The following is a 12681-nucleotide window of genomic DNA, read 5'->3' as shown; positions in this document are numbered from 1 at the left end:
TTCAAATAGCATTAAATATCTAATAAAATGCTATAGCATTCCATTTTATATTCTTATCTCTCTCGACAAAATAAATAAATAAATAAATAAATTTTGAATAAAAACTCATAATTGATGTGCACATTTCTTTTCTTAAAAAAAATTTATTTAAAAGTCTTATTTTTTGTACACCCAACAATCACTGATGTGGAAAGTATATGTTAAAAAATAATTAATGTTTTTATTTTATTTTTTTTAGGTTCTAATAGAACCGTTATAAGTAGTGTTAAAATACCGGCTTGTGAATAGCAAAACTCTTTTTCTTTTATTCATGGGTAAATTCATGCCACTCACAACTTGTTATTTGAACATTCCAGGAAGCTAAGTTGGTTGAATTTATCAAAGAGTTGCGTTGAATCCGGTTTCATGTTGATTAGGAACATACCTATTTATTCAACTTTACCATATACCGTATGTATAATTTCCTAGATTTCAATATCGTTATTTTTTATCTGCAATAGGCCACGAAATGGACTATCAAAAGTAGCATAGATGGCCAGTAAATACTGCATATCTTTTGGATGCAGTGTTTAAAAACAGAATTACATAAACAATTGAGCCAATTGCTGGTCTGTCACCATTCATAGTGCAGAGAGTCAGAGAGATCACTGTTTATAAGCTAAGCAAATGTATGCAATATCTCTGAAAACCACCTCAAAATGCCTCAACCTTTGCTGAAGAAAGCCCCCCTCTTATGAAATCAATAAATGTATCAGAGAGCTCTAAATGCCTTCATTGACAGGCGAAACTAAGAGCTATTAGAGCCACAAGAAATTCGAACTTGAGCCGATGACCTGCTTCTGCAATACACACAGCCTACATAAAAAGAGAGATACAAGCACCCGTATGTTTATCTCAAAGCAGCGACGCTAGCATCTTGATTGAAAAGGGAAAAAATGAGTATTGATATAGAAGTAAATTTCACAAAACAAGATGGGCAACATTCAATAAAATGAGTATTGATATAGTTTCATTTGATACTTTCTATATAAAGTGCAATCAGTCCAGTCAAACCATCCTTTATTGGGCAACATTCGTGATTCAACCAACTTTGAAAGTTCAACATTGTTTCAGGTTCCAAAAATAGAAATACTGAATTCAGGTAGACTCCTCCGTGATCATATAATATTCTATTTCCCTTATTTTTTTTTTAAAAAAAAAAAGGAAAAAAGAAAAAAGAAAGCAAAAAAGATTGCATACAATACTTCCATCATTTGTGATATAGCCATAAGCCTACATACAAGATTACATACGAGTCATATTGATTGGAAATAAAGATCCTTACTTTTCACGTGACATGGTTATTGGTTATGGTTAAACCAGACAAAAAACTTAATTGATTTATACCTTCCGATTTCTTTTTCTTGATTCCACATTAAGGATTCGGTATTAAGCCCTTGCAATAAAAAGAGAAGTTCCTGCATCAGATATCTTGTCATCGGCGATTGAGCTCATCTTCAATTATGTTTCTAGCCTCATTGCATAGCACGTCTACATCACTTCCTTTCATAGGCTTATGGATAACAACTTTCACGGAACCAAAATTCAAGATACCCTCCATTCCTGCAGGCATGATTTTCCCAGTTCCCTTGAGGGTAATAGGTACCACTGGCACTTTGGTTTTTACTGAAACACTGAATGCACCTTTCTACATACACCAGAAAGATAAAACAGGAAATTTCAGAGGAAATATGAGAGTTCCAACAGTCCTTCCAAATTGGGGCATCCTTGTCATAAAAATTAGAAGGTAATGTAAATTGAGAGAGAATGAACAGATGGGAGCCAAATTGGAAATAATAACTAAACATGTTCTGAAATTGCATAGATCCTTGTGTGGTACTCACACTGGCCACAGATGTAACCACTCTGCATGCAGCAATAAAAAGTACCAAAGCACATCAAAAAGCACGTGAGTTGGAAATATGATAGGACTATAACTTAATGATCCATTTGCTCGTAGAGAAAAGGAAAGTACTATGTGTATTTCCTTTTTGACATGATCCTCAGCAGCCAAACAAAGCATGTGAATTTCAATTTCTGATTTCCCTAAAGGAAAAGGTCAAATCAGTCCACACAGATGATAAAGAACACTGATACGAACTCACCTTGAAAGCACCTAATTTTCCATCTTTACTCCGTGTTCCTTCTGGGAAGAAGAAGACAGAGGCCCCCTTCTCTATAAGATACATGCATCGCTTAAGACAGTTCTACAAGAGAAAAAGCCAACAGAGTTCCATAATCATAGTTTGGGAGTAAGACAATAACAATTCACCAGGAAAGATAGAAATAAGATTTTACCATTGCATAGTTGTGTTCCATCTAACCTAGAAATACTAAATGACAACTGCAATAAGAAACAATTTATGAGAGAAAAGGAATTACCAACTGGCTTCTGCTGTCCATGCGCTTCAAAGGAATGGTACCCATCAGAAACATGGCCCAACCAATAATGGGATAGAGGAATATTGAAGTCTTGCTGATGAACTTGAAGCTTCTGCCCAGAGTGAAAAGAGTATAGATGTCTAGAAAGCTCTGGTGGTTGGATATATATATAGCAGGAATATCAGGAGGCAGATTCTCCAATCCCTCATACTCGATTTTAAGAAATGGAGTGACAGTGAAAGTTGCCCAAGTTTTGGCAATGAAATGATGAAATCTTCTTCGGTATCGATCAAACAAGAGAACAAATGGATGTGCCACCAGCATCAGCACAAACAGAAAGATGGCATTGAAAGCAGTGACAGCATAAAAGCATATTCCTCTAATTTTTGAGCCCAACTTATGTTCTGCACTTTGAAGATGTTAAAAGGGAAAAGATTAGGCTCATAAGCTTAAATATATAAACATGGTTAATATCAGAAAATGATTTAAGGAGAAACCTGATAATGGGTACTCGGCATCATAGTTCCCAGTTCCAGCAAGTTCAGATCTCACAACTACGTATCTATTTCCGTTATGCAATCTATTATCATAATACGGTCTATTTAAATCCTCCTTTGGCTTAAAATAGTGCCGCGACAAACTGACATACTTCCTTGGAACAGATAAATAGCTACTTTGAGCAGCTGCAAAAGAGAAGGCTCACAATCAAAAAGATTGGAAAAATTATGTTTCCCTAAATGACATCAGACTTCATAGAAGGAAATACTGAATATCACAATACATGTTCCACAAAACAATGAAGATTATATCTATAGTCTCAGAAAAGACTTTGTGCGGTTCATACTTAAGCCAAAAAACAAAGGGGACTCTGTTTTTCAAGAATTTGTTACAAAGGTCAGAACATAACAGCTTCTCTCCACCACCCATAAATTGCAGCAAGCAGGGAATCAACACAAGAAGATAAGCATCAAAATGTACATTTTACTCTGCTGTGATGATAAAGCATAGCTTGCAAGGGGAACGATTAGGAAGTCTAAAAACTCATCCCTATGAAATAAATGATACTGTCTGTGATCAAGCAAATAAAAAAAATGAGAAGAAGGTAGGTCCTTTTACGCCAGAAACGGAGAAAGGCTAAAACAAATTATTGTTAAACGAATATCAACTGGAAATGCAGCATGTCATTGCTCATTTATTTGGGCATGAAGACTATCTACGTTCTATGGTATGATTAAATGCTAGAGATAGATTTACTTACAGTTCGTAGAATTTATCGAAATTGCATGTTTATGTGGAGGGCATACGGTGTAAAGTCCTTTATAACTGCATGACTGAATCATGGAACCAAATTTATGTAAATAGAACCAGTATAAAAAAAATTGCTTTTCTCAATATCGCTAAACACAAAATAAACATTTATGAACATGAAATTCAGGATAACATATGCTGCGTAGGAAGATCATTCAAATTGGAATCGCAAAATGCAGGAATAATGATTTAGGTCAGCTAAGTGATAGGACTAGGATATTGATCTAATTTTACGATCCTAAAACGATATTTTATGGGGAAAAATCATTTTCCTGATATTTATTCTAGAACAACGTTCTCAACCAAAACCTATAAGAATCGAAAGTGTTCTCCTATTAAAAAAACATGCAGTATTTTGCTTGGTTGATAAGAAACAGTCAAACCAGGTAAGACTACCCCAAGTTCGTTTTCTCAGGAAACAAACACGGGGAAAATAAATAAAATACACAGTGAATAGATAAGTAATTACTGGAAAAAATGACGATGCCGCGAAAGATCTCGATTCCTTAAAACCTGAAAATTTGTATGAAGAGCGAGCAATTCAGAAACTGAAAAAGACAAACGCATAGTTCGGATAAAGAAAAAGCGAACAGACCAAAATGATGGAGTATGGTGCGTGGTGGGTCGGAAGCGACTTCCATCGATGAAATCCCTCTCTCTGTGGCCCGCTTAACAAATAAGGTAGTACGAACGAAGGTGACGGGACGGGTGTGGTGTTAACGGTGAATTGGGACTGCAAATTCCAAGGTGCTGTTCATACACCGTTTACATAAACGGTAGCACGAAAATACCCACTTGTCCGTAGCTTCGACATTTCGTATGTCTATATCTGGAAATCCAAATTATAGAATTATTTAAAGTCAGAAAATTGAACTTCCATTTACCATTCATGCTCGAAAAACTCCCCCAGTACAACGGTCGCATGTTTAAAAAAAAAAAAAAAATGACGTGAATTTTGCACGTCTTAATGAATTTGGTTGTTAAATTTAGCTAGCTGAGCTTATCCGAGTTTAATATAATTTTAAATTGAATTTAATATTTAAATATTTAACTTTTAAATTATTAAACTCTTCATAATTTAAAATTTTTTTAAATATGAAATCTACAACCTTTTTCAACTTAAAACATTTTTATATGTGAGATTTATAACCTTTTTTAATTTTTTATAAAAAGTATTAAACTCATCTTAACATTCAAATACATTTCAAACTCAGTTTAGATAGGCTCCACATTATTCTTACAACTACTTAACTTACTATTATTCATAAAAAATTCAATCCAATTTATCTGAGCTCAACATTCAAACGCAGGCGGCTTCGTTTGTATTCGTAATCCATCTTAACCCACCTCAATTCATCATTATAATTTTCTCAAATTCTTACACAAAATATAATATACAATTCAACTTTTTCAAATCTCAAAACAACTTTTTTAAATTTTCACACAAAATATAATAAATAATTTAACTTTTATTCTATTATTTACAAATCATCTCAACCCATCTCAACTTATCTCTAAATCCAAACCTTAAACTACAAATATCATTTCACGTTTCACGCACTACTGTACTGTATCGACATGGTTGCGATTCAACAAAAGATTTTGATTCGAGACATCTATGATTATGGTAGCTACAGTGAAATTCCCTTGATTTTGAAGTGTAATGAATACGAGTGAAGTGGTGTCAATTGTTTTGTATTACTTTCCATATGGCGATAGAATCGCTCTGCAGCATGACTTGATTTCCTCGGAACCACGTTTTCAAGGCAGGAAAAAGTGACGACATTCACTAAGTTTGCTTTGTTCTGGTATAAAACATTCACATATTTATCATAAGATGGAAAATGATAGCCTATCCATCTGCAATATGTGTGAGAATAATTTTTTGTACCAAGATTTTCATTATCATTGATTGATGCTGTGATTCCAAACTTTGATAAAGAACCCACAGAGATAGAAGAAACAAGATACCCTTTCTTGATAATAAAAAAAATGGAAAATGATTTACGCACAATATTTTTCATAACACTTTACACAATTATATTTTATATAAATGATATTTTTGTAAAACATCTTATAAAATTAATATCATTTTATAAAAATACCATCATTTTATAACATTATTGTGAAATGTATTGTGAAAATGTGTTGTGTGTATATCATTACTCTAAAAAATATATATATTTTCTATCCAGTATTGTTCTCATTAGCACCTCACACATTTTAAGGATGGTAAAAACTTGGATTACAAACAAAGGCAAGATTGAATTTTTTTTTTTTTTAATGTCAGAAACCTCACCAAGGCAAGGCCCTTTGGACCTACCCTTGTAGGATAAATCTTGATCTCGTGCATCGCACCCTTAAAAGTTTCTCTGTACAAAACTGGTTAAATCATTGGCTTTTCACTAGGGGGTGTGGCCCCAAAAAATTGTTTGCACTCATAAAATGTTGAACCTTAAACCTTGAAGGGAGTGATATCCCAAGACCAAGATCTTCACCGATTGGGCCAACCGGGTTCAAGATTGAATATTGAGATGGATCACCAACAACCATTTAGTTCCAAGCTTATATCATTATCCAACTATGATGAACTTCAAAAGATATGTGATGATTGAGCTAAGCCTCCATAATTTTAGAATCTCCTAATCGAGATGAAACGACAATTTCATACAACCCTTATTACTGATCAAAATCAGACGGAAGTTTCCGCATTTTCGTACTGTATTCAACTCGACTATTCTACAAATACTTTACATTGCGTTTGAAAAAAATGATTTAGAGGAAACGGGGGGAGAAGAAGTAAGAAATACAATCACGTTAAATGACCATTTCTGCTTCTTTAACATTCGAGGGGATCCCTACATCCAGCCTCATTGTTGATTTGTACTCATCCGGCACAACAGCACCGGCCTGTATGCATATCTCGACTACCGCAGGTGCTTGACCATAGAAGTTCCTGAGCTCCCGTTGCAATGGCAGTCCATTTACATCAGGAACATGCCACACATATCTAGGTGGTATCAAATCATCTAGCACTGCCGACTGCCAACCATGCTGCCCATTCCGCTGCTGGTGCTTGTGTGACCCACAGTTCTGTGCCTTGTGTCCACTAGCACCCACATGCACCTCCGGGCAATATCCACAAACCCTTACAGGGTACATCTTCATGAGCCTCTTCGCACCTCTCCTCATCTTTTCCCAAGCTTTTAGTGTTTCCTCTCCAAGCCAAGCTACATCATCTTCATCAGATGGGGCTACTATCTCTGAATCTGGTATTTCGGTTAATAATGGTTCCTCAGGAACTTCTGGAACAGGATCCGGTAGTTCACTTTCATCTGCATCAACAAATTCCTTTTTCCCAATGCGAATGACAGGCTTTCTTCTCCGTTTTGTTGGAAACTCATGAAGATTGACACCAGCTTGGATGCAGAGTTCAACTACTGCTGGAATTCGAGGAATTGAGAATCTCTCCTCATGAGGAATACGCTTTCCTAGGCGATCATAGAGGTGGTAGGCTTCCAATGATAAGACTATGTCGTCCACAGTTGCATTTGTCCATGCATGAAGGCCCTTGCGGACGTTAGCATTTTGCCCCCTACAAGATCTGAATGGATGCCCAACGTGTCCCACATGAATTTCATTGCAGCAGCTGCAAAAGCATTCAAGACAGAAGTCACAAAATTTATTCACCAAGACAGATTTAGGTCCATATAAATTTTGGCTTGTTTTTAGTTTTAGTCTGTTAATTTGATACTTCCATTTATCCCCCCCCCCCCCAAAAAAAAGAAAAAAAACAAAAACACAGAGAAAGAGCTTGTTTCAGGCCAAATGTTCCCAGTGGAGTCACCAACACCGCAACCAAAAGACTCTGGCAAGGATCAACATTAGTAGTAAGCCACTTGATCGATTTGTGTACTCCATCAAGATCAGAGTCATCAACCTAGTGTTAAATGTTATTTCAATTCCATTTTCTTCACTTGGAACTCTAAAAGATTTACAAAAATCCAACTCAAGAACCAAGCAGTTGCATGCTTTGATCAAAAAGACCCAACTATTATGCCCCATTTCATCCAACTAGAATAATAAAATACTATACCACCAGACAGATATTTCTGCAGTTTGTAACTTGTTCAATAAAAGTCCCGCCATGGTTCAAACATCCTTGAAGAGAGGAAATTACTAGCCCCTCATGTGAGGTTCACAAAAGCAGAGGTTCTGATCATGACGAATGACCAAGAGATAAAAGTTGGGATTGGATTCCATTCCATAGTAGTGAAGTTGCTGCTTATCTAAAACTGCACCTTGTTGACGAGTGAATAGTGTGTTCCACTAGAAATGCAAGCCAGATTTGATTGTGTAGAATGCAATGTTTCCCAGTCATGGTGGATACTGTGGATATTGGGTAAAGGGATTCAATTTCTAAAGTTTGAGTTGCAAAGGGTGAGCAGTGGTTGTGGAGATATCAATTGGAAGGGGATTCGTTATGGAGAGAGGTTGTTGATCGAAAGTATGGAAGTGATTGGGGGGGTTGGTGTTCCAAGGAGGGTAGGGGGACTTATGGTGTGAGCCTTTGGAAATTTATTGGTAAGGGGTGGAACATTTTTTTAAAAACATCTTAAGTTCGAGATTGGAGAGGGTGCAAGAATACGTTTCTGGTTTGATGAATGGTGTGGTGAGAGAGCTCTTCATACTGTTTTTCCAGATGTCTTCAGCTTGGTTGGAAATCAGCAGGCTGCTGTCTCAGAGGTGTTGTATCGTGCTAATGGGACTGTGCATTGGAATGTGATTTTTACCAGAAATGCACAAGATTTGGAAATTGATGAGATAGCAGGTTTTTTCAGCTTTTTATATTCCCTGAAAATAGGAGGAAATGGAAGGGATCGAATGCTGTGGAAACATACGGGGAGCAACAAGTTTTCTGTTAAATCATTTTATAAGGTGTTGACAGATTAACAACATATCTCGTTTCCCTGGAAGAGTATTTGGAGGCTTTCTGTGCCGACTAAAGTTTTTTTTTTTACTTGGACAGCTGCTCTAGGGAAGATTTTGACGGTTGATAATTTAAGGAAACGTGGGATGATTGTAATAGAGTGGTGTTTCATGAGTAAGAAAAACGGTGAATCGATTGATCATCTACTTCACATTGTGAGGTGACCAGGGAGTTATGGGTTGGCATTTTTAGTAGAGCTGGGTTGAGTTGGGTCATGCCAAAGAGTGTGGTGGAGCTTCTAGCATGTTGGAATAGACATCATAATAGTTCTCAACTGGCAGCGGCATGGAGGATGATTCCTTTGTGCTTAATGTGGTGTTTATGGATGGAAAAGAATGAGAGGTGCTTCAACAACAAGGAGTGAGTTGTGGAGGAAATCTGGAATTTTTTTGCGTCTACTTTGGTTCAGTAGTTTTCTGCTATTGTACTAAAGGTAGGGAATGTTCATGAGTTTTTGTTTTCTTTTCAGCTTTCTAGAATGTAATTAGGTCTCTTTTGTATACTTCCTTGTACATGGGTTTCGCCTAGTTTCATTTGATCAATAAAGTTTCTTATTTATCAAAAAAAAAAATTCTAAAGTTTGAACATCCCCACATCAAAATCACACAAATTAGAAACAACACAATGCCCACATATACCAAATTTTCTACAGGTGCAATACCAATTCATACTCTATAACCAATAGTTTTTATCTTGCGGGGCCATACTTTTGCCTCTGTAGTCCTCATAAAGGCAAGTAATCAAAGCTCAATCCAAATCTGCTGAGCCTTAAAGAAAATATCTCTGGCATATCCCTGTCCTTATTGTCAACTACCTTGATTTGTTTTCTTTTTCTTCAATGAAATTATCTCTTGAAAAAAAAAGGCTCAACAAAAGAATATCGTTATGCTCATTAGTAAAATCATTTGACAACTAACAACTATGATTAACGAGGATGGATGGAAGGACTACATCAATAATAAGCCAAACTTTCATCAATGATACCATGAAAGTTAAAACTTCATGGACCAAATTGACAACAAATTCAAACTCACAGGAATCAAAATGTATTCTAGCCTTTAAACAATAAGTTTGAGTTCCACCAATGCTCTGACAAACAATACTTTTGCTAGGTTGCTTAGATAACAGTATAATTGTTGCTCACGTAGAGTAATATGTTCCCCGGTAAACAACAATTAGAAGAATTGCTCATATCAAGTAATCTCATGCAATGACAGTCAATTTAAAAACCAAGCAAAGATACCTAAGTTTGTCTCACATAGCTAAGAGGGACTTTTATCAATATGTTGTTGCATCACCATGTACACAATTATCATGCAGGATAGATATTAATTATGTATGCATGCAACAGGTTAGTTTGACAAAATTACAAATGATATGCAGCGCCCCATGAATTTGACTTTCCCTGCTTTAACAAATATTGATCTCACTTTTTTTTTTCCATAAGCTCCCATGACTCGAATTTTGTTATTAGCAAAGGATAATCAGGAGGAATCAATGAATGGATTACCTGCAAGCATGCACACGCACAACCTTTAAGAGTTTCTTGAGATTGTTAATCAATGTTATCCTTGCATTGAACACGTCATAAGCAAGTGGTACAAGGCTCTTCACAACTAGCCCATTCTTTGGAGGTGGGACTGGTTTTTTAGGCCGGCCTTTACTGTTTTTAAATCTCTCCCTGGCAGCCCGCCTCAGCTCCAATACGGGTGTTGGAAAAGGCTTTTTCTCCTTCCTTGAATAGTAGCGAGGAAAATCAGCATTTTGAGGAAGTTCACTTGTGATGACCAATGCATATGATTGGTGCAACCTCAGTGCTGGATTTGTAGAATTTAATGGTACTATGATTTTACTGCTACTACGCTGCAAAAGAATGAAAGTGGAGAGATGAAGAATAAACACTAGATAGGAAGTTCCTCAGAACTACATTTATTAGAATCAAAGAGAGTTTCACACGGGCTAGATTTTCAAGCTGAGTTACATTAATTGGAGACACTTCAACGTTTGATTCTGGTTACTCAAGAAACACACCAATAATCAAAAAATTTTTGTTACAAGCTTTCAACAGAAAATCAGTCATTGTTATTGTAGACCCTGAATATATCAGGAACTTTCCTTCGATTGATTCAAATAGAAGCCCAGTGTCAGCCTACAAATTCGAAATTGAACAAGTTTGCATTTTTCGATTGGTTCAAAAATCTAACTGAACTAGTTATGCGGTTTGCCAAACACCCACATTGTTATTCACTCAATAGAATTTATTCCAAGATACAAGCAGTCTCACCAATAACAATATATCAATACACTATCTTAATTTCATGAAACTCAAACATATTTCCCATATTTCCGCTCAAATGCATACCCAACAAACTTGAGCTGTGGGATTTCAGAGAGGGGGCATACCTGGAAAGAATGGAGTGAAGCGAGACCGTCTGAGTGTCGGTCATGCTTCAGGAGTTCGGGATGATTCCTCTGGAAGGAAACCTTAAATGGGTCTACTCTGGGTGTTGGAAGGATTCCTTTACCTCGCCAAAATGCGATGGGACCATGCGAAAAGGGATTAGAAGAAGCACAGTCCATCATCCCTCAAACCAGAAGAAAAGCTCTATGCCGCTCAAAGAAACTCTTCAGAGTAGAACAACACCTTGGAAGAGTAGTAATTGAATTATGTGCTGAAAATGATCAACGAATTTGGGAAAACTGATTTGGAGAAAAATACTCAAAAATTAGGACGAGAGAACAGGCTGAGACGGGATAACGTGGGCTCGGATGGATGGATAGATAAAGTAAATATTTATTAAATATTTAATATTAGTTGATTTATTTATTTATTCTTTCTAAGACAGTTCAGATTTTTTTTTTTTATTGGATTAACATCAATATATATTTTAAATTTTTTTATAAATTTTTTATTATCATTTTATCATCCATTCTCCTCCAATATGATATTAAATAATTAAAAAATAATTTATTACTTATTATTCATCATTTAATGATTTCATATCACATAAAGAATGGTTAAATAATAACAATTAAGAGAATAATATGTAATTAAAAATAAATAATTTGATATATATTTTCGATTTTATAAAATCCACACATCCTATTGAGCCTGGTAATGATCAGCCTTGAGCCACTTCGTCGAACTCATTTCTAAACAGCCTTGAGTCTGGAGTCTGGACAGCCCTATCTTTTGCTTGGGCCCAAAAGAGGCGATACCACTCCCAATAAATAAGTTTGATTAAAAATAATAATATATTTATAATTATTTTAAAATTAATTATTGAAAGTTTGCTCTCACATATTGCTTTTGGGATTGCTCTAGGTTATTAAAAGGATAAATACTTTAATAATAAACTGATTTAGCTTAATGTGATCTATTAAATTATAAAATTATTTTTATTATAAAATAAATTTAACGTATTATATAAAGTCATGTTAGTTTACATATTTATTTTTATAAAATATCTTTATAACTACGATACTTATCTTCTTAAAGTAAGTATGTGGCCGTGCGGGAGTGGGATGAGCAGTAAAATGCCATAAAAACTTAAGTGTGTCTTCAATAACAGTAATTAATTTTAAGTAGCCAATGGCTTTTGGAGGTGAAACAAAGTACAAGAAACCATATGGAAATTATAGATTGTTAGATATTGGTGCTTTTGGCAAGCTTTGCATCACTATTCACTTCATCCAATTCCTCTTAGGGAATGAATAAAGAAATCGAACAAGTTTTCATTTTTCGAAACCAAACTGAAATAGTCATGTGGTTTCCCGCAGAATTTATTCAACATAAAGAGCACATTCACCATGATTTGATTGAAAAACCAAATTGAAATATTGCAATAAGTCAAGTTTGTAGATTTTTTTTATAATTCATTTATAGTTAAAGTATTTCTCTTTTTATAATAAGACCGCAATAGTATTGATTTACACAAAGACAATTGAAGTTTGAAGACAGA

At 35.3% G+C, this 12681-nt stretch overlaps 2 protein-coding genes across 3 annotated transcripts; both read right to left on the bottom strand.

Annotated features, from left to right (window-relative positions):
- Nucleotides 1-523: 523 nt before the first annotated feature.
- Nucleotides 524-4491, bottom strand: LOC108993239 (1-acyl-sn-glycerol-3-phosphate acyltransferase BAT2, chloroplastic-like). Of its 2 annotated transcripts, none has more exons than XM_018968085.2 (8): nt 4325-4491; nt 4199-4242; nt 3680-3752; nt 2919-3104; nt 2422-2825; nt 2145-2246; nt 1387-1687; nt 524-855 (listed from the first exon to the last, which is right to left on the bottom strand). In XM_018968085.2, exons 1-7 carry the CDS (start codon nt 4368-4370, stop codon nt 1475-1477), a joined length of 1068 nt encoding a protein of 355 aa, XP_018823630.1. In that variant the 5' UTR covers nt 4371-4491; the 3' UTR covers nt 524-855; nt 1387-1474. The 2 variants fall into 2 exon arrangements, with proteins under 2 accessions (XP_018823630.1, XP_018823631.1); XM_018968086.2 differs by having other exon boundaries at nt 524-839; nt 4325-4490.
- Nucleotides 4492-6340: 1849 nt separating this feature from the next.
- LOC108993221 (APO protein 2, chloroplastic) lies at nt 6341-11480 on the bottom strand. The gene is made up of 3 exons (XM_018968055.2): nt 11123-11480; nt 10230-10582; nt 6341-7378 (listed from the first exon to the last, which is right to left on the bottom strand). Exons 1-3 carry the CDS (start codon nt 11300-11302, stop codon nt 6547-6549), a joined length of 1365 nt encoding a protein of 454 aa, XP_018823600.1. The 5' UTR covers nt 11303-11480; the 3' UTR covers nt 6341-6546.
- Between the last annotated feature and the right edge of the window lie 1201 nt (nt 11481-12681).

The sequence above is a fragment of the Juglans regia genome, chromosome 15 (genome assembly GCF_001411555.2).
Source record: "Juglans regia cultivar Chandler chromosome 15, Walnut 2.0, whole genome shotgun sequence".
NCBI lineage: Eukaryota > Viridiplantae > Streptophyta > Magnoliopsida > Fagales > Juglandaceae > Juglans > Juglans regia.
The sequence above is the reverse complement of the archived record's forward strand: the minus strand, read 5'-3'. Positions and strand labels throughout refer to the sequence as shown.

Excerpts from the sequence above, each read along its gene's own strand:
- LOC108993239 (XM_018968085.2), bottom strand. The coding sequence starts at position 4,370 with ATGGAAGTCGCTTCCGACCCACCACGCACCATACTCCATCATTTTG. Across the intron at positions 4,243-4,324 it reads CACCATACTCCATCATTTTG|GTTTTAAGGAATCGAGATCT; the intron begins GTCTGTTCGCTT and ends ACAAATTTTCAG. Across the intron at positions 3,105-3,679 it reads TTCGATAAATTCTACGAACT|CTGCTCAAAGTAGCTATTTA; the intron begins GTAAGTAAATCT and ends TCTCTTTTGCAG.
- LOC108993221 (XM_018968055.2), bottom strand. The coding sequence starts at position 11,302 with ATGATGGACTGTGCTTCTTCTAATCCCTTTTCGCATGGTCCCATCGCA. Across the intron at positions 10,583-11,122 it reads CTTCACTCCATTCTTTCCAG|CGTAGTAGCAGTAAAATCAT; the intron begins GTATGCCCCCTC and ends ATTCTTTTGCAG. Across the intron at positions 7,379-10,229 it reads GTGCGTGTGCATGCTTGCAG|CTGCTGCAATGAAATTCATG; the intron begins GTAATCCATTCA and ends ATGCTTTTGCAG.